The sequence below is a fragment of the Nilaparvata lugens genome, chromosome 4 (genome assembly GCF_014356525.2).
Source record: "Nilaparvata lugens isolate BPH chromosome 4, ASM1435652v1, whole genome shotgun sequence".
Taxonomy (NCBI): domain Eukaryota; kingdom Metazoa; phylum Arthropoda; class Insecta; order Hemiptera; family Delphacidae; genus Nilaparvata; species Nilaparvata lugens.
In genome coordinates this window covers 29,882,732-29,910,150 of record NC_052507.1, presented here as the reverse complement: position 1 = coordinate 29,910,150, position 27,419 = coordinate 29,882,732, and the positions used below count along the sequence as shown (strand labels likewise).

Genomic DNA, 27,419 nt, shown 5'->3' with positions numbered 1-27,419 from the left:
CATAAAAACAGACACGGCACAGATATCGCAGGAAACAAAAGAGATGAATTCCATTCGTTCCTTTCTCGTTCCATCATGAGAAGAAATCAAAATTGGTGAATTATCACTAGAACAATAAGGGTTACAACTATTCTTTCGAATATAATTGGTCCATCGATCCATTTTTAAATCATTAGACTCCTATTTTTCCTGGCTTTTAGCAGTTGCACTTCCAATGGTACTTCCACAACATGAAACAAATTCATTCAAAAATGAAAAATATTGCAATGGAAAGTTCCAATCTGTGCTCAATCATTGAGAATTCATACATTTCAATCTGCATGTACGAGTAGATTTTAATATTCATATCGCAATCGAAAGGTTATTTTCAGTATCAATATTATTGGAAGAATTCGAGCTTCAATAAAACAGCTTCAGTAACCATGGCTACTCAGTAACTATGAATTCCCAGAGTTGATGATATGATGATTATTGATATTGTACCCATCTCAAGTTAGAGAAGGTGGCTCTGTTAATAAATATACTCCAATCGATAAGATATTGGAAGACAAGATTTCGAGATCAATCGAAATTATCTGAAAAATTTCAGTGCAGATGTAAGGACATTCCAATCAATACCTAATACTGAATAATTGTAAATAGAGTTGTCCATTTTGATTGAAATTGAATGTTATTTTCATCCTTTAGCCTTTTTACTTCCGAGCGAAGCTCGGTACTCCCATATTTTGAATTATAGAAATACAATCACACACATAATCAGTGAATAAATTAATGCGTTTGAAATTTAATACTATTTTCATTCTTCAGTTATAACATTTTGGATGGAGAATACGATATTATGGAACAGAGTTATTTGAGAGACATCCTAAACTAAATAAATTATGCTGTCTCATTCATCCATTTCAATTAGCATTGCTATCTCAAAAATTTGATTTTATATAGCCAACACCTTTTTATAAGTGGAAATTTAGGTGTAAATTTCCCCTAATGATTATTCTGAAACCTTTTTGAACAAGAAACGAGGAATCATCATTAATTTTGACCTCTTCAAATTGATCGAACTAAGGTTTGGCTACAGCGTTTCATGTCACATAGAACTAGAAAAAAACTCGTTGGTCTTCAGATCTTGATAGATGACTTCTGAAATTCTGTTATAGTTGTAGAGCCGTGAAAAGTGTGCTAGAAAAAGAAGGACGCGGGCTGAAAAGGCTAAACTGGGGCGCTTTAGCAGTGACAAGTCAGACGTCGTCTTAAAATATTCATACCAGCGAACATTGTAAGGGGTTGTAAGTGTGCAGAGCATGCTTCTTTACTCAAATTTAAGAATAAGAGGTGCCTTTGTGATACTGACATGGTGAGCAGCTCGGATAGGTTGTTGAAGGCCCCGGGCTGAATGGTGTGCAGGCTAGGCAAGTCCGTCAGGCTGCTGAAACACAAAAATCCACATTATTCATTCAGACCAGCTTCCACAACTGCCAGAGACATGCGTCTGCTATCAACTAACCTTTTCCACAACTGGAAACTTCCTTGCCGAATAAGCCTGGTCTTACTCCGGTGAATAATCACTCATCCTTTCACTTTAACCATACCCTAAACCTCACTCCTCTGGAGTGATTTGGATTGGAGTGATTGAGATTTTGGAAGATATTGTTTATAGGCTCACTATTTCTATTGGAATTCGAAATGAATTGAAATTCAAACTTGAACTATATTCAATTATTAAAATCTGGGAGAAAAGCAGTTTCGGAGTAATCTTGTTGATCCTCTCCCAATCATTGACATGGTTATGGGTCTTTGTGGATGAATAAATGAACCTGAAGTGTTCAGTAATTCAAAGATGATTGAATTTCATCTAGAATGACTGATGAAAGCTTTATTAATGTTCATCCAAGTTCTAACATCATGGATTCCATATGACCGTATAATAATGGAATTGATTGATGATTCAATCTCCCGACAGACTACAATGGAGAACAGTTGTAAAAGCATGTGGTGGGATCAGAATAACGAAGAATCGAATAGGTCGACGGAGTTTATTGTATGAAAGTTTTCTTTTGAGCTCCAGAGAATAGGGTCCAAAGGGAAGAAGATTCGTGCTTGAACTGAGAAGTCTCGTACTGACATTCGAGCCCTTCGGAAAATAAAGCTCAACGTTGGAAACGCAGATAGCTGCTGAGTAAATAACGACAAATCTCCAATTTATTCCGTCACTCCAACAGTCGTGTTCTGGCTGCCTCAATATTTGTGCTAAGCTCTTCCAACTTTTGACTGATGAAATTCATATAACTCTATTTCGTCAATCAACCAATGAAAAAAGCAATGTCTTCTCCTTATCTGTTTTACCCTTTCTGTGTCAGCATTCAAGACCCAAGACCTGTCTGCGAACGCAAATATTCATTTCTCCACAGAATAAATTATTAGACCAAATCAGTATTTTTAAACCAGTGAGAACTCTGGATGGATTTTCAATAAGTAGAAAAGCATATTATAGCGGATACGGTATAATATGCAGCCATATAATTCAGCATGTTTATTCTCAAGAGCTAGAAATACTTCAATCTGATGGAACATTTATTATTTCTTGTGTTTATGCTGCAACAATATCATATCAACTTCGGCAGGATCATCATATTGCCGGTTCAGGATGATGAGGATTGATTTGATACAAAGTATCATGGATTATAAAACCTTAAAACCTCAAAACCTTATTCTTTAATTATCTGTATCATTCAGTCAAACCAGAATGGAAGTTGATGAGTCAAGTTTATCTGACCTGTTTAGTAATAATGATTCTTCAGATGATTACATTCCACCTACCTCCTCTGAAGAAGATGAAGAATGTTTCAGAATTTTTAATTTCAAGAGGTAAGTACTATCAAATTTTGAAAAACTACCCCAAACTTTCTCATGTTAATATGGCAAAATTGTATTAGTCTAAAACTACCACATTTGCAATGTTTTATTTTACATTCTCAGCTAACCTAAAGTGGATAGGTAAGGCTCAGCAGCCAAAAATATGACAAATGTGTAATATACTCCTGTCTTCAACGGTTTCGTATTCATTCATTTATACCTCGATTAATACTGTAGATCGATACTTACATACTAATACTTACATCGATTGATACTGTAGCCGTTTAACAACCATGTAATTAAAAAAAGGTTGAGTAGACCAATTACAAGCAAACAAAAATTTAGGCTTAGGCTACAATACTACCAATTTTTGTCTTTCTAGATGATTAGTTATCATGGAACAGTTGTTCAAAGCAGGACACTATTAGGCCACCTAAATTGTGATTTAGTACAGTTATTATTTTGTTCAGACCATTTTCATGCAATTATTGTACAATCTATTATTCTCTAGGTACTTCATTATTATATGGAACACTACCCTATGAGGCACATTTTGTAGCGGTTAGCTTTGGTCAATTGGTCACTCTACTAAGCTTTATGTGTGATAAGTGTGACTTATTCAAGTTGTTACATTTATTTTCAGGAAGAAGAGAACAGCTTGTAATATAGCACAGAATATAGTTGCACATGACAGTTTCCATATTCCTGATCCTGATGATGACCCAGACGATCCCAAATCACAAAGTCCTAATGAAGTTGGAAATAATTTGGAAGAGATTCTTGAAGATCAGTCAGTCACTCAAAATGGCAAGGAACAAAATGATTTGTAAGTGTTTCATCCATATGAGCATGAATAATATCTTATCGAATTTTGTAACATTGTAATGGGTTTAAAATCTCTAAATCTCCCATGAACTCTGTAACTCTAAACTCTCAATTGAAATATCTATATAATAATTTCTTTATATTATCTCAAAATATGTAAGTAATCGTATTTCTGTAATGGGTTTGAATTTTCTAAAAACTCTGTAACACCAAACTCTTTATCATTAATCCTCATATAGAGCAAAATTTTACAATTGTATCACTTTTAATTTTACAAAGATCACTATGTATCCATTGAAAACTTTACTAAAAACGTCCTAAATGGTTACCATTGGGATTTGACCAACTAACTTCCCACAGAATAATACTAAAAATATCTTATTTATATTCCATATTTTTTCAGATTGGATGAGACCACAACCACTCCAAAAAAAAATGTGAGAAAGAAAATTCCGAACCTTTCTAAATGGAAAATCAATGTGAGAAGAGAGGCGCATCAGAGCGGCAAAGAGTACACCAACAAGAAAGGGAAGAAAGTAAAAGCAAAAAAGTGAAAAATCTCAAAAATTGTGCAGTGTCCTGTAAGTACAAGTGCAGTTCTAAAATATGTGATCAAGAAAGATCAGACATTCATTTAGCATTCTATACTTTAAAAAACTTCCACAGAGAAGAGGCATTTCATATTGAACACAACTGATAGATCCCTAACCGCTAGGCCGAAAAGGATACATGTACCTGTACAAGACCCAAAAAGTATTGCTAGTGATGAAAGTGATGGTTCCTCAGTTACTGATAAACCAGAAAAATCTTCCAGAAGAAAATACTCTTTCATCTTTTTCGTAAAGAGTGAAAGAATTCAAGTGTGTAAGAAGTTTTACTTAGGAACCCTGGACATTTCGCAGAAGCCTATCTATACAGCTCATGCAACAAAGAACATGAACACTAACACTCCTACTGAAGATAAGAGAGGAAAAAGTATGGTGAACCGTAGAAAACCTGAAGGCAATGTTGATTTTTGTCACAATCATATTGAATCTTTTCCATGCATAGAATCGCATTATTGCCGCAGTCACACAAACCGCAAATATTTAGGCTCTCATCTGAGCATCTCAAAAATGTACAGCCTTTATGTGGAAGATTGCAAAGAAAAAGATATTCCACCAGTGAAAAAATCTATGTATTATAGAGTGTTTGGAACGGAATTCAACTTGGGGTTCCATATTCCAAAGTCAGATCGTTGTGACGTTTGTGAAGCATACGAAGTTGCCAAGAAAGTGGGAACATTGTGTCACGTTATTCTTTATATTTAAATAACGATTAGCCTCCTGCTTGGCATCAGTCGGTAGAGCATGAAATATTTGATATAATTATAAAAAATTAGGTCGTGGTTTTTTTTAATAGGACATAGTCTCATAAAAATCTTTATAGGCCCAGATATGAGCTTCCCCTATAACTCTTGTAATTCATTAAAAAATAAATATATATAAATATGATACTTATACTATAGTGTTGAGGAATTAAAATAAATTGCACACCATAAACAATTTGATACATATATTAACAAATAATGCAAAAAATAGATCAAGGCAAAAAATATAAAGAGCGATAAAAATATATAATATAAAAATAAAACAATAATTGAAATCAGTAAAATATCACAGGCTAAACATTATACTCTAGATTTATAGCACGAAACATTACCATGTGCCTTTATGTTAAAATCATATACATCCTTTTGCATGTAGCTGCGATATAAGCTTGCTAATACTTGTCGACTTGGACAATTCAATTAAAAATAGGTTCCTTAAGATCACTTGATAAATTGGCAACTAATAATCCAAATATATATATTAAATTCTCTAGTATCTAGTAGATTTCCTTGTAATGAATATATATTTTATCTCAGGGTGCAAGATTCGGCACCTGATGGAATAAGTAGAGCAATTCATCTAGTGAATTAGAGCTACAACAAATTATCGCAAATTATTGCAAAAATTAAAGATCATATGCATATGTTTTAATAGCCTAGATTTTATACTTCTTTGATTCATTAGAATTTTCTGAAATGTACTGATTCATTTATTCCTTTAATAAAATACCTTTAATACTATATTTACTTGCGCAAGTATTTTTTATTAAATTCTTAATTTATAAGAAAACCCTTTCGACGAGCTAGCTTTGATTATTAGGTAATTCGAAGCACTAAGGGCGCCCATCACTAATTCAATATTTCTCACTCACGTGTCGAAATCTTCTTATAAGCCGCCGATGTCGATCCAACTCCTGGTGGTCCTGGAATATGGTAGCCGGAATCGTCTCTTCCAAGGGGTTACAAAAATTATTTGAAATTGAAAATGACTTCTGCTTTATAAGAGCATCACAAAGTCTTTTAAGAAATTTAATAATTCAATCTAACTTTAGCTTTTACAAGTTATAGCAAGGTATTACGCTCTAAAATATTTAGGGTCCTCTCATGGTGGCATTTGGCTGGCGAGTGTCTTGGTTCTCCTTCCTCAATTTTACAATTCTTATTTCCGACTTTCAAATTTACATAAAATTTGAATATCCTAGTCCTCCGCCATTAAAGGTTCAAATAGATCGTACTAAAATATCAAATTATTACTTAGGTTGTATGTTTAATAATTTCTTTGCCTTCGGGCCATCTCTATAACATAGACTATACAATAATTTTACATAAATCCCAAACATTTATAGAAATATATATAAATATTTTTGAATTGGCATACTATTGCCGCCTATTAACTGCCATTATGCTATTGGTGCATGCAAATTGTTTCAGTATTCATGCGCTTGGTAACCTCCTATTTCCTGAATACATTTAATTATTTTTATTAGGTTTTTTAAGTGTGCTCTCTACATGCTAGTTAATATTCTATATACTAATATTTATTTCATGCTTCCTAATAGTTAGCCACGTGACCATTTGTTCTTTCAAATTGCATACCGTTTTGCTGCAATAGATCTCTGCCAAGGGGTCTGGTCAGATTCTACGTTGCATGGCTCGGTCGATCGTTAGGTCGCCGATCACTGAATGTATATACCTAACCTCAATCTTCAAAAATTTTATAATAATATTATTTATTAGCAAAAAATTCTTTCAATTCCTTTTTAGGTTATTGTACCGTTTAGCCAGAACAAGCTGATGCTATCTAATCTTTATTGTTATCTCATTGGCGATATTAGCCAGTTATTTTATTCAGACCTATTCGTACTTCAGCTAGGGATTTTTATCTACCCAAATTTCAAATACTTTACAATTGACAGAAGAAAAAGAGAATGATTTTCAACATCATCAACTTCTGAAGATGCATATGAGAGAATCTCGCAAACAAGAAAAAGACCAAAAAGAGCCATGTTCTCCTGTATTACTTTTTGATCTGCAGAATGTCATCATGACCCCTCACGCAGACATCAGTAGCCTGTTTTATTTGAGAAAACTAAACATCTATAACCTCACAGCTTATTTTTCTGTAACCAAGAATGTGTATTGTGCACTTTGGCCAGAATCACTTTCAGGTCGAGCAGGAAATGACCTAGCAAGCGCCTTGAAAAAGATTCTAGACGTTGTCATCGAGGAAAATGAGCTAACCAAAATAACTCTCTGGAGTGACTCCTGTGTACCACAAAATCGTAATTCCATTATGTCTAATGCCATTCTTGACTTCATTAGAACAAATCCACAGATTTAAAATGTTACTGTGAAATATTCACTGCCAGGGCACTCCTGTGTTCAGGAGGTAGATAATGTTCACAGCCAGATAGAAAAAGCCATGAGAACAACAGATTTTTATTCCCCCATTGGATTAATCCGCCTTCTAAAATCAGTCTCACCCAAAAATCCCTACAAGATTATCCAGATGAAGGAATCTGATTTCAAGGACATTGCATCAACCGCCAAACTGCTTAACTACAAGACCGTTCCTTACACAAAAACATCAGTTTTGGAATTTACTCCGCAGCTCAGTGTTGTTCAATTCAAATCATCTCATGACCCATATGAGCGAATGAATGCTGCTAACATTCGCTATCAAGAAACACCTTAACGGCGTAAAAAAAAATCAGAACTATCTACTAATTCCATGACTTCAGTATTTGAAATAAGACCTAGGATTCAAAGGAAAATACCAGAAGTATGTGACCTCAAGAAAAGGGATATCAAACGAGCCTTCCCCTTCATGCCCCTACAAGATCGGGAATACTATCAAGTTGTTTTGAAAATGGAGTGAAGAATTGATTTATGTAGGCTACAAGTATCAGTTATTAGCTACTTTACAATCACAAAAAATACAGTTAGTTTCATTTTCATTTTTAATACTTGAGTAAACATTATTTTCTATGTGTGATCTGTAATGTGCAAAATAAAGTTAATATTGTTTCACTCACATCTTGCAGTTACACCATTTTTACCTTAGAGCTATTATACACTATGTGTTTGGTTAGTTGGATATGGTTGTATCTGCAGTTAGAACTAAGTTATTCTGAAAATGATCATTCACAGTATAACAAAGTTCTAACTGCAAAATGCTATAATTTATATAAAATCAGCAAAGGAATTATTTTCCACTAGCAGGTAACCCGTGCTTTGCAAGGGTCTTTCTTAAAACTTGACGTAATGAAATCTAGAAGAATTCAAAATGGGCCTATAAGAATCCTCGGTATGACCACCTTTCAATTAAAAAAAGAAGTTGGATTCAAAATGGCGGAAAAAAATTGGGTGTGTCGGAAAACCTGTTTTTATCATTAGAAAAAGATCCCCAATCATACGTATCTTCTAATTTCCCTTTTAAGAGAAATCTTCTGCTGCTTCCATACAAACTGGAAGCATGACAAATAATTGAAATCTTGACAAACTGAAAACTTGATGAAATCAAATCTTGAAGAATTTAAAATTGGTCTATAACCACCCTCGGTTAAGCAAGAATCTATATGCAAAATTTCAAGTTAATCAGTCCAGTAGTTCTGACGTGATAATGCGTCAAACATAATTTCCCTATACTTTACTTCTGTATAGGCTACGTTTATAATCCAGTTCTTTCCTTTATTATAGTAAAGAATATGATACATAGATGGATGATCATTGTTATTTTACTAAAATATAGAATAAGTTGAATAGTTTCCCTTTTAGAGGGAGTTTTGATAAAACCCACAAAACTCATTTTTCATTTGAAGATATAACGAAAAGGTGCATATGACCTTATTTTTTTGCTCAGCTTGCCAAAATACCCCTCATTCCAATAATAAAATTTTCGACTGACTGTACAGTGAGTCAGTCATTCTATCAGGGCTCGAATAATTTCAAAATTTTAATAGAATAAAAATGGAAGAATATAATTTCTTTATGTAAATAACAACACCTTCATTAAAGACATATTAACTGCATGCGTTTTCATATTGCCGATACAGCATTGATGAAACTGTAGACGTTTATTTAGCACTTTGTCTCAAAAATAATTCTTGAAACAATTATTGTTTTAGCTGAAAATTAATAATCCATGCCACGTGTAGGCCTAAACATTGCATCAGGAAAAAGAAGTTTCAAAACTATGTTTTTCATGTAGAAAGCAATATAGAAACAGATGTTCCTTTTTTAATTTCGACCATATGATTTGGTGATTTTTTAATGAAATAGAATGTACCATTAATGAAATTTAAACATTAATTCTGAAAAATCTAGAAGGAAAATTAAAATTTGGGCTTCCAGGTGCACGAGATGATATTTTTAGAATCTATGTGCAAAATTTGGAGATCCAAAGCATATATTTCCTTACACCATTGTCTGAGAAACAGAGCAAATAATGGATGACCCTTCACCTCTCACAAAAGTTTACTTCTTGTTTATCTATTATACAAACTGGTTCCTGCATTCCTGCTCTTTTCCATCCAAAACTTTCTGTGAGTATCCGACCAGGCTGAAATAGATTTCTTCCTCTGACGATACATCTCTGGTCATCAATCTTCCACTTTTACCATTCCTCCATGCACAAGACTGTTCATGGGAAAGTGTTCTCTCTTGACTGCTAGTGTCTGTGTGCATTATTCCCAATACCACTTGCAACTTTCCTACCTGCGATTGTCTGGGATAGTTTGTACTTACAATTTTCATCGGCTAGAACTTACTGATCATCGTATCGTTGAAGAAGACATAAGAATATACAAATTTAAATGAAAGAATACCCCTTCATTATTTTCATTCCAATGCAAATGGAGAACGTGATTAGAATTATACAAAACGTGAAACAGTATGAGCTCTGCAAAATTTCGGTGTATTGAATCATTAATACAAAATGAGAAAGTTTTATCAGAAATTTTTTTTCCGATCATTGCTTTTTGAGATATGAGCACCTAAAGTTCAAATTTTTGGGACAGAACATTCTAAGTTCGGTAAGAGATAAATCCATGAACTTCAGAGGATAGATTCTTCAATTTTGGATTCATAGATAGAAAATAGATAGAAGGGTGTGATATGTTGATGTGTGATATGTCAATAGAAAGAATCAATTTTTGAGAAAATTATTCATTTAAAAATGTATAGAATAGATACAAAATAGATCGAATATATAGAATCAATGGATAGAAATAGATCAAATTGAATAGATAGATCAAATCAAATTCAAAATAGATAGAATCAATTTTTGAGAAAGTTATTCAATTTACCAAAAATGACCGAAAATAACCCAACTAAAAGTTATTTTTGGTCATTTCTAGTAAATTGAATAGCTTTCTCAAAAATTGATATATACAGAAAATTGTATCCTTTAAATTTCATAGATTCATCTCCTACCGAACTTGGAATGTTCTGTCCCAAAAATTTAAACTTTGAGCGCTCATATCTCAAAAAGAAATGATTGGAAAAAAATTTTTTTCTTGAGAAAACTTTTTCATTTTGATAGCTTGATAGTATACAAATCGAAAAACTTTAAAAAATATCACCAGTAGAAAGTTTATTTTTAGCCTTTGCACAGCCTTAAGTCAAAATTATTTTCGATTTTCTATAAGTAACACAATACTTACAAGAATAGAAGGGAGGAACGATACAACTGCAGGGCAGATGATCTCAGGATTTTCATCCCTGCCTCCTGGATAGTTCTGAAAGGAACACCATATTTATCAATTTATTTCATAGATATCCTTAAAATATTCATCCTATCCATGATACATATTCAGGATTCCGTTATATTTTCGAAATAGATCATAATATTACTTCGAATTTGAATAATCTAATTCGATCATATTGCTATGATTGTTACAATACAAGATTTATAAGAAAAAGAAGACAACATATCAACACCATAGATAAGACGAGAACCATAATTATGTAGGCTTAGTAGTAGATACTGAGAAGTCGTTTAGTGGTGAATTCACGAGATTAGATTCAAATCACAAGTTCTTGCTCCAGTTTATGGCTATATAGTATTCATGAGAATAAAATTTATCCTAAAGATAGAGGCTAAGCCGCTAAGCTAGTAAACAAATGACCGAGGACCTTAGTCCACAAAGAAAAAATTGTTATGATTTGGAAATAATCAATCTATTATTCTCTCCCAATCCTTTACCAGCATCCTATAATTATAGTATGGATTCTGTTTATAAAATTATGATCTTATTGGAAAGTCAATGATTCAATTTCGTAAAATCATAGTTGGGCTATGTTGATTTTATTCCTGCAGTACAGGAAATTTCAATGTAAGTTTGTAATGCCAACTCTAAAACAGGTTTATGTAGCACAGATGTTCCATTTAGGAAACGTGTTTTTCGATTAAACTGATTTAGCAGTTCTCACTGAATCAACATGAAAAATGATTTATAAATTTTGCATTTGCTGAACTTTCAGTGCTTTCTAGGCACGTTTATCTATTACACGTACTGATTTCGAGTGCTGAGCTTGTAGCTTAAGTATTGAGCTTTAAAGCACATTAGCGAGGTACGAGAGCTAAGTTCCACTCATTGAAGCGTATAAACCAGCATCGAAATTGACAAATGGCATAGCAGAATAGCTTTGAAGCAGGTGCGTTTTATTTATGATTCTCTGGTCGGCGCCAGTTATAATCCGCGTTCAATACATGGAATTGGAATTTCACTGAGGCACATATCCAATATTATTCACACATTGGGGTAATATTCTGCGGTGATAAAGTTCAAACTCTCTAGGAATGGACGAATGCTATCAAAATTTATAGGAATACTTGAGTTGCATTCCCTTGTGAACAATGGCTCTCCTCATTTTATTTCCCCAAAACTAACACTCAAATTAATATTGATTCTATGTGTTGATTTTGAACTGAAATAATAATACCAAGTGGTGATCAAAATGACGCTAGAACTGCCAGAGTAAAAAAGTTATCCTCTTCAAATTTATCCATTACTCATATTACTGAAATTGTCATGGTGTACAAAATTATTCGGTCTGCTTCTTTTGGGCTACTGAATTGTTAATCTAGGTGAATACATGATATGATTCAATCAATGTGAATTAATACTATTCTAAATATGGCCTACTGGAATTTCATACCAATGAATTCTACATTACAATTAATATTATGTACTCGAATGAATTATTGACTGCTACTCGAAATCAAATAAATTTGACTTGATGATCTACCTAGCTTCCCAAACTATTGAGGATTACTCGAGATCTTCTATTTGAAGTGAGTGCTAGAGCAGTTTTGAAACTTGTACAGAATACAAAGTGGTTTTGTCAGTGCGCCACTAGCCTCTTGGGAGAGTCATCCACATCAGTCCACCCTTTTCCAAGGAGAGAGTTGATTCAATGTTAGAAACCTATACCACGAAATGCAACAGTATTATAGCAGTTTTCTCTGCCTATACCTTGGTATGGATTATTGAACCAAAGTTTCTGTGAAAATCAGTAATCTCATGTATGTTATTTGCTTTTGTCCATGTTTTACATGCATATCTTTAATCTGTGTACTGTGTAAAGACACAAAAAACTCTGTCCTAATGTTTTGTCAATTCTCAAGAAGTATTAATAGGAACCTCAATCATTCTCTATCACTCCTAATTTTTTTCTTGAAAATGTTAATGCAGATATAGTAACAATAGGTACTGAATAAGTTGGAAAGCAGTTACAAAAGCTTTGTGTTTTGTATTATTTCCATTAAATGATCCAATCTTGCACAATAAATGCAAAATTCTGCAAACAAGCATCAAGTAGTACAAGCCCAACGGGCCATCTTCCCAGCCCAACTGATATAGATTAGAGCAAGGCTCATGACTCGATTGAAACGTGATTTAGTGCAGCAGAACGTTGCTGTATTCGGTCAAGGGTAGACATGCTTTATGCAAATCTCCTCTTATCCTAAAATAGTGAGCTCCATCGGTAGGATTAGCTACACGACTCCAGATTAATCGTTCATCCATTCTCCCAGCAGAGCCAACCTTCTTGCCTCCAAGACATTGCAGCTTATGTGAAGGCTCTGGAGATCTAGGGCTCTCTTGTATAAAATACTTTGAATAATGCGCCTCTCTCTCTCTTGTCTTTTGATTGGTAAGTCCAAGGAATTTTCTGGTGACAAAAATATACGATAGTTGATTTAGAAGTCATTAATCGAGATCACAAACGTTTGCATATTTTCGGACTATGAATTGAACTATTTACTCAGTGATGAACCATCACCTATCTTTCGGAACTATTCAGTATTCATATTAAAATTAATAAACAGTGTTGGGCTAAGCCCAAACATTCGTACCATTCGTGTTTTATTGAATGTAATAGATAACTGAATTGATGAAAAAATACATTCAATTTATTCTATAATAATAAGAAGGAAATTTTTGGAGTAGAGATATGAAATATTTTTTTGTTCGTTTCTTTTTCAATCCCATCTCAAATATTAGATTGAATGGAAATGAATCAAGGGAGAATCACATGAATACGTACATCTTACGACTTACGATTATTCTTCCCACTTGGGTGAATAGTTCATGTGCAGAGAGGAGTTTTTTCAACAAATGTAAAATCGTAAATTTTCAATTTCACGATCTTTAATGAGTTAATGTCTTCAATAACAGATGCCAAGGAATAATGTTCAAGAATATCACTGCACTCATCAAGCTCGTCAGACTTCAAAGGTCATGCATGCTTCATGCTTGATGTATGGTAAACAGTGAACAATGCAAAAGTTTGAGGGATAGAACAGTTTCGGGAAGTGGAAGAGTTAAACAGAATTTTGCGGTAAACTCTAGCTCTAACTTGTAAAAAAAATTCGAATTCTTCAACTTGAGTAGAAATGCTTTGAATAATCCATTACACGAATTATATTATGGAGAGTTTCAAATCAATCTAAAAAATTCAAAACCAAGTGTATTTTTCAAAAAATATAAATATTATTACTCATCCATACTAATGAGGATAGAATCTTTAGAGCTTTATGTTAAAATTATCATTTTTAAAGATGATAATGTCCCTTCAAACGGCATATCATTATTCAGAAATACTTTTAAAAATACAAAAGAGAACTTGATTGACAACAAACAGACTTTCTTGTGATTTCTATTACAAGAGTCAAAACTTCTCAAGAATCGGGATTCGTGGAATAGGTTTGAACAGCATTGAAATCAATGAATATCAATTCATTCATTCTATCATTCCATGTTCACTAAACGTTGATGATACTTGGTTTTCTAACGAGGTGGAGTAACATTTGGCCTTATATATCATTCAGGCCTACATAAATTAAATCTCCCATGAACTTTGAAAGTTCAACAATAAAATTTGTAGCTCACGATATTTCATTATGATGTCTGTGGAATGTACATGAAAAATAAAACGACTTTTCTCGAAATGGAGCTGACGGGAATGACTATGACATTTATCCAGACATCTGGAAGTGAGGAACTTTATGCCTCTCGGATATTGCTGTGCCAGTTGATTGAATAATCCAGGAGGGTTGATGGAGAAGGGGTTGACGAAGAAATTATCACCGATAATATCCTCTCCAGCTGGAGCTTTGGAGGCTTGGCGAATCGATAAGCCTACTGGTAATGAACGAATAAATAAATTCGCAGCGGAGCTGACGATACATCGCAGCCAGTCAATTCGATTGTAGCAAGTCTTAATCCTAACGATTCTGTTCTGGTATCTCGCTCTTGTATTAGCCGTATTTATCGAGTGGTGGAGGGTGAACAATGGAAAACAACAGTCGATTCCTTTTCAACGAAATGAGTTTTGCCACGTTTTTGATGGGCGCCATGACGCTGTGAAAGTATAAATAACGTCCCATCATTGAATGAGCTGCTGGGGAGTGAAGAAGGGAAGAAGCACACTGATAAGAGCCAACACTGAAGACTCAACAATGTTGACAAAACAATGCCAAACTCATATTCAATGACAAATCAGTTAATTTGAATAGGCTCTCTCCAATGTTATCACAATTTCATCATTCTTTCATTCACAGCTTTACATTCACAGATTGTATGTGATTTAGCGAGGTCCAGTCATAATGAAAGTAGAGAAAGATAGGAGAACATCATTGCCCATTCTCTGCCTTGCAACTGTCTTCTATAGAGGATATCGGATAGCGGTATAACTGATGTAATATTAATGGACTTAAGCCTGTGGTACATTCCTGAAAGTTGTGTAATACTGAATAATTGAATAAAATGTTCATTATTGTTCAAATTGATTGATTATAATTATTTCATTTGTCAAGGAATTATGTTTTCAGTTATTAAATAATACATTTTCTTTATTAAGACTGAATATATCGTTAATAATTAACTATATTTCTACATTGAAGAAACGATCTGACAACGTTGCGGAGCTGGAAAAGGATAGCGCTGTCTGCTTTATCGAATGATAGACATGGGCATTTAAATCAATGTAATAAAGTCCAATACTGCCATTATTACGTGGACCATAGTTCCTGAACGACCAACTAAAGTTAAAGAAATATCATCATTGTGCATCGCTCCACAAAAAAAGCACACCACATGACTCTCAAAAATGTACAATATTACAAATAATTTCTGTTGCACTAGGTCTCATCCTTGGGAAAACTCGCTTAACGACATTAGAAAGATAATTCATTCATCCTTGGCTGAAATAGTTGTGGATGGTAAAAAAGTGAGTGAGCGAGTGAGTATGAAAAAAATCGAAATATCGCATCCCTGAAATTCATAAGATGACATATAGCCAGCTGTAAAATATAAACATGCTCATTTGAGAAAATTGTGTTCTGTTTATCAATAAAACGAGCGAAGCTCGGTGCCCCGAGGTTGGAAGATTTAAACTGAGTTCAGTCTATCTCAGTTGACATGTTGGTCTGGATGTAATTTACTCCTGTTTTCAAACAACATAATCTTCAACAAACAGTATTCAATGATCTATTATGATTATTATTTAATTCGTATGATTGTAAATATTTATTTGGTCATTGAATAAAAACTTGATTTGATTTGAAAAATAATTTCGGTTTACAGGTAGAATGGATTAATTGGCCTAATATTGGCCTGACTGGCTTTTTTGTTTCTGAAAGTATTCTAACATGAACCGTGAGAAACAATTTCAAAGCATAATTAATTCCTAACACAGAATAACACATTAGTGAACAAATAATCGTTCAATAATTATTATTCAACTTTGCTAAACTTTGCTTTATTGTAAGCTTTTGTGTTTAATTGTTTAAGCCAGTATTATATCGTGTAATATTACATTTTTTCTCGATTGGAATCGAATCTTCAATTCGAGATCTATAAAACTTTATAGTAAATATCAGAGTCATCGATTACGGACAACTTTTTGACTGAGAATTTATCGTAAATGATTGTGTTGCATATTCCATGGTGTCACCGAGGCTGGGTTGACAGAATAAAAAAGATAAATGGTTTATCTAAATAGAGATGATATATAAAAATTTAAAATAACAGTTTCGAAATAAAGTTTTATTGAGAACAAATATAAAATGTGAATTCTAAACTTGTAATTTATAATTTTTTTGGTGACGTGTCCGTAACATCGACACTGAAGAAGCTTTGCTCTGTTCCTGGTAGCTAGGCTTTTCCTGTTCCCTTTCTCTGAAACTTATGGCTGGCTATGTGTGTTGTAATTAGTGCTCTCTGAATATTTTTCTGTTTAAGTGAATTTATTAATGTTTTAAATTGAGTTTTAAACAGTTTATAGTGTTCTATTTTGTCTATATATTGTTTATTGTGTATACAAGCCAATAGCCACTGTTTTTCAACTATATAAACTGGATAAGTATTTAGCTCGTAGTGACTTTAGATGCTTAGGCTTGTAAGATATTGTTCTTTGTGTATTTGTGTAGTATATTGCCAAAATTCTTCTGAAGATGATAAGTTCATTTGTTCTGAAAACTGGATTTCTCATTCATAGGCGATAGATCCATTCATAGTTTACCAAGAATCTATTACGTTGGAGCCGAAAACTATCCTTAGGTTAATAGGTGTGAAATGCTATCCAACCGAATTAGGAAAAATTGGTAGCACGGCAAATGTTACCCCTGTGGTGGGACCGAATTACAAAATAAATATGTCCCAAATGGTACACCATGAAATCCCTGGTTATGAAAAATTATTAGTAGGATAGATATCTTGATAGGTTATGAATGGTATACTGCTGAAGGGGAAATCGGTTCAAGAGAGATCAAGTCCTAATGAATATATTATCTGTGCAGACTAGCAAAATGGCAAACATTAAAAATGATCTGAATCTTATAGCGTTCCTAACACAAAAGTTTGATGAGCAAAATGCTAGGTTTGATGAGTTAAATGCTAGATTTGATGAGCAAAATGCTAAGTTTGATAAGCAAAATGCTAAGATTGATAAGCAAAATGCTAAGATTGATAATTTAAAACAAGATCAAAGTGCTAGGTTTGATGATATGAAGCAAGAATGTACTAGTATAAGACTAGAGCAGGTTAGTATAAACCTTCTATTGAAAGATGCACATGAGACATTGATTAAAAATCATAAAGATGAAAGCAAATTGAAGCATGATAAAAGTAGTGTTAAGATACAAGATCAACTCATTCAAGTTTCTGACAATGTAGGCCTAGTTACTGTTGTTGAAAAAGTTAATCCTAGTGAGATAGTCGAATTGAGTAAAGAAGTAGGTAGGGAGTTGTCTTCACTGAAAGTCAACTATCATGAAAGTAATATTGCTACATTGAAGGTTAGGAAAACTATAAACAAAGTGAATGATTACATGAGACAGGTTTCTGTGGAGGTTAGGAACAATGTAAACAAAATGAATGTTGCTTTGAGTCAAGTTGATGAGTTCAACTTTCAACTGAGAATTGAAAAGGTGTATGCAATGCATTCTCAAGTGAACATGACTAACTTTTGTAAGCAAAATGGCTTTGTTGAAACAAATGAACCCATGAATAAAATCATGTTCTTGAAGAAAACAAAGCACAAAGTTACCATTGATGTGTTAGTATTCAAAGGTTGTTTCAAGTTGCTTACTTACAAGATGATGACTGTGAATCACATGATGAAAGGGTATTCCCCAGCACACAATGATTAGGAATCCTGTGTCATGCCGGGATTCAGAATAGCAATGACCGTAAATACTACGTATGGTAAGAGTCCATAATTGTATCTTTTTTCTTTCCTGTAGCCTATTTTTCTTAGCCCTTAATCTTTTCAAATTTCGATTCTTTCCTGTCTTTGTGTAATGTTCAGTAAAATTCTTCTATGATGCATATCTTAACCAATCTTGTCCATAGTCATTTAAATTTGTATTTTTCTGAAATAATTTTGGAAGTTAAAATAGTAGCTTATTTTCCTAATCTTTAAATTGTTGATAAAACTTAACTTTTCTAAAATCTATCCATTGTAGTGTAAATAATTGTTTGCTTGCGGTATATTTTTTCATCATGTATTACATATTTTAATTATGTCTATTTTTTGTCAAGTATCATATTAGGTAATTAGGTTTTTCAGAGCAAATTATGTCTCATTTTCAGTATATTTTTATTAAATATACTTCCTTATGAAAGTTTAGTACTGACATGTAGGATAGGCTCCAATTAATCTTTCTCTTCTTTGTATTATTTAGGAAATTTATTTACCCAATTTTCTTTTTCTCTTGTTTGTATTTTTTGGGGAACTTATTTACCCATTATCCATCTTGATCATCTTTGTATTCTAATCTTGAAATGTTTGTATTTATTATACAGTCTTCAAATTATAAAATTATTTAAAAAAATAAATGGTTCAATTTAGAACATGCCGAAATCTATTCTTATGTATAAATTCTTTTGTTATAATAAATAAACTTTAAAATTTGAAAGTATTAATGAATTGTGTAGCCATATATATGAGATGTATTAATGAAAGTTAACTTGAATAATAATGTTTTCATTAAATAGAAATGTCTAGTTATATTATTAATTGAAATGAGTTAAAGGTTAAAATTTCTCTAAAGTTTTTGTAATTGATGTCTTTTTCAAAATTTTAAAACTGTTTGTTCTATAAATTTTGATATGATTGATTATCGTTTGAAATGGATGCTGGAGTGTATGTAGAATTTTTAGTGGGGTTTGTTGATTAGAATTTTGCTGGTATGTGATTGTTTTTTGAGATGGAAAACCATTATTGCCTAAAGAAGAAATGACCAGGAGGTTATGACTTAGAGAGGCAGTAATGAGATAATATTTTTTGTGTTGATTACTTATGTTGATTGCCATAGATGCAAAATAATAATTAATAATGTTGATTGCCATAGATGCAAAATAATAATTAATAATGTTGATTGCCATAGATGCAGATTACTTATGAATATTGATTGCCTTTGAACCAAAATATTATTGATGTTTTGAATGATTTCTTGTTTAATGATTGATAGTAAAGTTTTGTCATGAAATGTAGTTTGTGTTTAGAACATTGAAAAGTCGAAATAAACTATAGTATCCAACAAACGATGATTAATAATATTGAATAATTTGCTTTTTATAAAATATTTGAACAATGAATAAATGGAAATGAAATTATTTTTTTTTCTATTGAAATTTGTAATTGATATCTCCATATTTCACAATTTATGTATTGCTGGCTGTATAATAAGATATTAACAAATTTCATTTTATATTGATTATATACTTAGAAATAATTTTCATGTGTATTAGATTGTATTGATAGCCTAATAAAATTTTCTTTTCAGTTTATAAGCATTTTAAGATAACAGGTACAGCACAGACATTAACATTGAAATAATTATCACGTGAATCTCGAAATCAGCAACAAGTGAACGTCATGAAGAGTGTTAAGAACATTTTGGTGATTTTCGAACTAGTGTGACTCATCAATTGAATAACAACACCAATAACTACGCCACTACCTACACCAATATCTACGCCAATATCTACGCTGATGCCTACACTAATAACTACACTAATATCTACACCAATAACTACGCCAATATCTGCTCTGATGTCAATATCTACACCAATATCTACGCTGATGCCTACACTAATAACTACGCCAATATCTACACCAATATCTACGCTGATGCCTACACTAATAACTACACTAATATCTACACCAATATCTACGCTGATGCCTACACTAATAACTACACTAATATCTACACCAATATCTACGCTGATGCCTACACTAATAACTACACTAATATCTACACCAATAACTACGCCAATATCTGCTCTGATGTCAATGTCAACGCCAATATCAACGCCAATATCTACACTATTATCTACACCAATAACTACGCCAATATCTACACTAATATCTACACCAATAACTACGCCAATATCTGCTCTGATGTCAATATCTACGCCAATAACTATGCCGATGCCTGTGCTGATGCCAATGCCAATATCTACGCCGATGCCTGCGCCAATGCCAATGCCTGCGCCAATGCTGATGCCAATGCCAATATCAACGCCGATGCCAATGCCGACACCAAAGCATACGCCAATGACAATGCCAACGCTTATTGCTGACCTTGTATCTCAAACTTCAACACTATCACATTACCTGGAGGTAATTGCCATCCATGTTCACGTTCGCAACTTTGAATTCAGAATAACAGTCACAGTATCATGAAAGAATTGATTCAAAAAATCCTCTCCTAAATTATTCCTGTATGCAGAACTCTAAACCTTGAAAGCTGAAAATATCAAAAAACCAAACCTTACCTAAATTAATCCTCACCTAAATTAATCCTGCAGCGTCTATCTCTTTCCAAAAAACGAATTACATTGTCATTTCAAGCCTGAAATGTACATTGTATAATTACAAATATGATACAAAATTTACGTGACTCTGTATCGAGTTTGGTATGCAGCCGTCTACTACAAGCATGAGGCAATGCTAACTGAGTTGTCACCTGTATGGAGTTTGATATGGATCAGTCGACTACAAGTATCAGCCCAACACTACGAGTATTCAGATCAGCCCAACACTAACGTCATCACACTGGAGTCACACTTAACTGAAAATCATACTGAGTGCCTTAATGGACTGTTTTCCAAAATGTGCATCGATAAAATCAACCGCGTCAATAGTGAAAGAAATGAACATTTTTTTGATTTATTGAAATTTTATGTGAAAATTAAATGTAACAATTCATCAATTCATTTAGAAAAAAATAAATAATAATAATAATAATTTTTTATTCAACATACTAAATTTCTATTATGCAATAAAAATTGAAATTTTCTATCTATTAATTTATGTGCAATTTCAAAAAATATTCTTTATATATTAAACTTTCTGTTGAGATATTTTCCTTTAAATTATAAAGCTAAATCAAAAGTAATTTGATACTTTGAAATATTGTTTGGAAACATATAACAAATGCTATTGATGAATTTTTATAATAATTTTCAATTATAGTTGACATGTAATGTTTTTATAGAAAAAATTGTTACTGTTCTCAAATTTAATTTCAACAATTTTCAAACAGTAAAATTTTTTTATGTCAAGAGGGGGGGTATTTGTAATATTACATTTTTTCTCGATTGGAATCGAATCTTCAATCCGAGATCTATAAAACTTTATAGTAAATATCAGAGTCATCGATTACGGACAACTTTTTGACTGAGAATTTATCATAAATGATTGTGTTGCATATTCCATGGTGTCACCGAGGCTGGGTTGACAGAATTAAAAAGATAAATGGTTTATTTAAATAGAGATGATATATAAAAATTTAAAATAACAGTTTCGAAATAAAGTTTTATTGAGAACAAATATAAAATGTGAATTCTAAACTTGTAATTTATAATTTTTTTTGGTGACGTGTCCGTAACATCGACACTGAAGAAGCTTTGCTCTGTTCCTGGTAGCTAGGCTTTTCCTGTTCCCTTTCTCTGAAACTTATGGCTGGCTATGTGTGTTGTAATTAGTGCTCTCTGAATATTTTTCTGTTTAAGTGAATTTATTAATGTTTTAAATTGAGTTTTAAACAGTTTATAGTGTTCTATTTTGTCTATATATTGTTTATTGTGTATACAAGCCAATAGCCACTGTTTTTCAACTATATAAACTGGATAAGTATTTAGCTTGTAGTGACTTTAGATGCTTAGGCTTGTAAGATATTGTTCTTTGTGTATTTGTGTAGTATATTGCCAAAATTCTTCTGAAGATTATAAGTTCATTTGCTCTGAAAACTGGATTTCTCATTCATAGGCAATAGATCCATTCATAGTTTCCCCAAGAATCTATTACGTTGGAGCCGAAAACTATCCTTAGGTTAATAGGTGTGAAATGCTATCCAACCGAATTAGGAAAAATTGGTAGCACAGCAATCGTGATCTACATAAAAAATGACTTAATCAATCAATGAATTGGACGAACACTTACATCCTGTTGACTCGCGACGGCAGGTCCTGAGGAACGTGGAGGGTGTCAGGGCCCCAGCAGCGACACTCCAACTCCCGGTGGGTCCCGCCCTCGGTGTGGTTGAAGCAGTGGCAGAGTCGCCGCGGGTCGATGCTCGCCACGTCATCCGACAGAGGAGGCAGCGCGCTCTCATTGCTCCAGTCACTGAGACCACTCTCCCACAGCCACATCATCACCACCAATCTGCCAAAACCAACAAATATATCATTATTCAACCTATCTGTCATATAAATTAGAATTGGAACCGTTTTGGGTTCAAGTACAGGAAACTTATATCATAAACTTAAAAAATAAGATTGTTTTATTAAGAAATAAAAATAGTGATTCACTTGAAAATTACATTAATGTTGAAACATATATTACTCATTAAAATTTTCAAGAAGGATACTTAGATTTTTTATTTTCATTTCTTGATGATAATATTGAGAGTTAACCAAAAAGTTAGGATTGTTCTATGGCTTTAGCCTGTGTTACACTTCTGGAAGCTGTGTTATGTTAAATTATTGGATAAATTGAATTCATTGCGTTTCAGTTTCATTGTAGTTGGCGGAATCTTATCTCAACAAGATAATAATTGGTGAAGAGATATTGGAACCGAACTGAGTTCAAACTTGAGTGATATTCATTCTTATCGTGAATAGATTCATAAATATTGAATTTATGGATAATTATGAGTGGAATATTTTAATTGGGTTACTTGAATATTAATATTTTTTAATGTTTGTTTATACAAAATCACTTGTACCCTTGATATAAAACCCAACTAGTTTTCAGCACTTATGTCATTTTCAAGAGTCAAAAGTGATTTTTACATCGTGATTTTTACATTTGAAAATGGCATAAGTGCTCGAAACAAGTCATGTTTTACAAAATATAACAAGGTAACTAGGGATTTTTGTATACAATCACTAGCCGTCAGGCTCGCTTCGCTCGCCATGTCCGTCTAACCAGGGGGCTCCGCCCCCTGGACCCTCGACTGGATCGTCCAAAAATGAGATAAGTGGGCTCACTTCGCTCGCCTGCATTTTTCATTTGAGCATGCTTCATTCCATCAGAAAGTCAAAGTACTTCCTCGCTCGATTTGTAGACCTCAACGGAGCCTCTGTACATAATTTGAACGTTTTGTACCAACATTTTGAGTTATTAAATGGAATTTATTCTATCTTAAGTAAGTAATTTTCAGTTCCCATAAAGATAGTAAATTTATTCTTGTTCATTGGCAACTTAGCCAGCATTTCTAAAATCGTTATAATTATGATCAGAATCTTATTAAAGTCCTTGATTCCCACGATCCCACTTGGAATTATCTATTCTCACAACAGATTTAGACGCCAGAAGTATGCGGAGTCAATCCCATAATTCTAAACTTGCAAAAGGGAAATAACTTTTCTCTCCTAGTTTCCTTCTTGCTTGAACGTATCACCTTCCTTATTTACTGAGGAGAAAGAGAGTGGGCGAAGAGAAATTCACCGGCGATCGGGTAAATATTTTAAAGTATGATGGTTAAACTGATCAGTCTGGAAGCCTCTGAAAACTAGGAGAGCGATCATTCTAATCCCAGCTGTCATAGTGTTAACTGTTTCTTGAGATTTTCTTTCAATTTCCAGTAATGTTTTCGTTTGGGGGTACATTCTCATTCTCTCCAGGAGAATTTAATTGATTGTCCAAGTAAATCGGACATCTTTTGAAGTAACTTGGAATTCAATTATTGTAATTTAGAAGTAAAGTCCCCCTTATAGAATATACTAATGGGATAGCTTGAATTAGGATGACGATTGATTCCCTCTATACTTCGGATCTTCAATACCCCTTTTGGGTGAGTATTTTTATTATTGCCATTGAATATAATTTATCATTTGTGAAGTTGAAGTGTTCGATTTATGTATGTTAATAATATTATTTCCTCATAGGAAGCGGTGAATTGTATTTATTTGATGATCTACCTAGATCATCAATTGAATACAATCCTATTAGATATTGGTAATTATTATGTTTCTAATTCTGTTGTAAATTTGTCATCAGGTTTCTGTATCGGGCCGAGAATTTCCATTGTAAAAGGGCCGGCGACTTCTTCCAACCATGGATGGAATCGTACGTCATTGAACGCTGATGAGGAGAGAACAAGACTAACTCCCTTTTGGATCTGTCGCAGCGACGCCAGAACATTCCTGGAGGACGACCAATCATCTTCACCCCTCATCCATCTCCGCCAGGGACTCCGGACATCGCGACGACAACTACAAGATGAGTACTTCATCTTTCCCCATCGGAATTCAATGTGTCCCTTAAATTTTGGTCTCTTAAAGACATAAATGTAGTTAAATTTGGTCTCTTAAAGACGTAAATGTAGTTAAATTTGGTCTCTTAAAGACGTAAATGTAGTTAAATTTGGTATCCTTAGACAAAGACAATCTTTAATTGAAGAAAGTATTTATTGTAAAGTGCTGTTTGAATTTAAATATTTAATATAGAGGCAATCAATCGTCAAATGATTTTTATTTCGGATTCCTCACCACTGGAATAGCACTAGAAATTTCACTAACCCCTCCACCATCGGGGTCTCGCACGATTTCCAAACTTAATTATAGTTGTCTGAGAATTTAGGTTCTCAAAAGACACTATAGTTTTATGTCAATTTGATCTCGAGAATTTGAGAAAACGTAGAAAAACGCTGGTAAAACACCTGTTACTATATCGGCGTATCTTTGGCGAACAAAATTCTTCCACCTCAGCTAAACTAGTGTACTGAATTTTCTCTAATATATTTCCTTCAATTATTAAAAAGGTGAGTAAACGCAGAAAAGCTGAGAACAACATTGTAAAAACGCTAATTTTGGGCGTGTCTTTGATGAAATATTAAAGTCACCTCATCACAAAATTTTTAGACCCTAGCTAAACTTCTGTACCAAATTTGAACATTTTCTGTCTATTACTTGATGAAAGAACTGAGAAAACGCAAAGAAACCGCTAATTTTGAGCGTATTTTTGGCGTTATTTCAAATTCCTTCTAACACAACATTATTACACCCCAGCTGAGCTTCTGTAGTGAATTTGAACATTTCTTGTTCATTATTTTGGGAGTATCTTTGACGATATTGCAAATTTCTTCTAACACAACACTATTATACCCTAGCTCAGCTTCTGAACTAAATTTGAACATTTTCTGTTCATTTGTTCTCGATAAAGCTGAGAAAACGCTAAAAAACGCTGGAAAAACGTAGATTTTGGGCGTATCTTTGGAAATTTTTCCAAATCTGTTCTTAGTGCGCTTCTAAAGGGCCAACTGAACATACCTACCAAATTTGAACTTTTTTGGTCAGGTAGATTTTAAGCTCTGCGAGTGAGTGAGTCAGTCAGTCAGTCAGTCAGTCAGTGAGTGCCATTTCGCTTTTATATATATAGATCAATACTCATATTGAATGAATCTAATATAATGTAATTTTAATTGATCAGTAGACTTACTCATAACGACATCGCTAGTTTGGGGTGGTTCAAGGTTAGTATTGAAAGTAATACCTTGATAAATGTAGAAGTTGTCACAATGGAAGAAGTCACAATCAATTTCTATCATTTATGGAATTTCAATGTTAACTTCATACTATTACGAAGGTCTTTTATCACTTTTTCCAGTAAACTAACAACTACAAATAAGTAGTGGAATGGTGAAGTGGATGAATAGAAATTAAGATTAGCCGAGATTTGATAATGGGTTTACAACTTGCTATAGAAGTTCATCGTTATTGTAATAAATCAATTCCTGAAAAGTTCAAGTCTTTTTTCACATGAGAAAATTGTGGTGTCTGTTGAAATTTAAATATTTGAAGACTAATTGAGGACAACAATATGAGGACTAATTCGTAAATGAAAAGCTCATCCAAAAAACACCAATTGCCATTAGAACTTAGGTAATGTTATCTCCTGTACGGAGTCTTAGAGCTTTACTCATCAAATACTCCATAGGTTTATATACAAATTAATTCCCAATAATCGTTATATCAATGATACATTAGTCTTTTGAGAGTTTTTTGTGATAATATTATCTCTCATAATGGATCATAAATTGTGTTATATCAATGAATAGAGTATCATTCCATAGAATAAATATTTTTGAATTGCCAACAATCTATCCGTCATGAATTAAAAATCATCATTTCGGAATAAACAATAGATAAGAATAACATTTACTGCCTGAAAGGTAGAAGGATTCAAACCATTAGATGATCTGATACTCCTACAATCTAGGATAACTCACTTCTCATAGCCTACTGAATACTTGGACGGAGGACTACAGTTATTATTTCAAGGGAAAACTCAAATGGACTTGAATCTCAATCACATTTTCCATTGCTTAACTACTCAATGTATGCTCATCATCATTTCTGCAAACATCTTGGCCCTGCGATAGCGATTTCAACATCTGAAATAACAGAGTAGCCGAGGTAACATTTTGGAGTTAGCTCATGATAACATTCCCAAATGCATCGGCTCAGCCAACTGAACTTGTAAGCTTCCTTCACAATCACTTCTCGGTGGTTCGAAAGGAACTGAATATCAAGATCTGTTAATGCCACTCTCAGGTCAAGGGATCATGTGGACATAGGTTTAGAGGGAAATTTCATAATTGAAACAACTTGGTTCACTCGATAGAAATAAAGGGTTTGACCTTACAATAACGTGGTAGTATAAAAGTATTTACTATGATGAAAAATATTGGAATTTTGAATCATAACAAAATGTGTAGTAAATTCTGAGTTTCTCTCCTTCAACGGATGCCCAAAAAAGCTGTTGTGAGATAGCCCTATTTAGAGTGTTATCCTACATAGAGTTCTGAAACATTGTCATCTTGAAAAATGGTTTACTTCTCATACAATGGAGA

General features: G+C 33.2%; 1 protein-coding gene across 2 annotated transcripts in view; it reads right to left on the bottom strand.

Moving 5' to 3' along the window:
• The window catches only part of LOC111053344 (lutropin-choriogonadotropic hormone receptor), a 149,761-nt gene that overhangs the window by 58,644 nt on the left and 63,698 nt on the right, over nucleotides 1–27,419 (bottom strand). Inside the window, exons 2-4 of one of the 2 annotated variants that reach the window (XM_039427303.1) lie at nucleotides 22,505–22,726; nucleotides 10,711–10,785; nucleotides 1,352–1,426 (exon numbers count right to left, since the gene is read on the bottom strand). In XM_039427303.1, the coding sequence (XP_039283237.1) occupies nucleotides 1,352–1,426; nucleotides 10,711–10,785; nucleotides 22,505–22,726 (372 nt within the window). The remainder of the gene's footprint in view (nucleotides 1–1,351; nucleotides 1,427–10,710; nucleotides 10,786–22,504; nucleotides 22,727–27,419) is intronic. The other variant, XM_039427304.1, reaches the window with a different exon arrangement.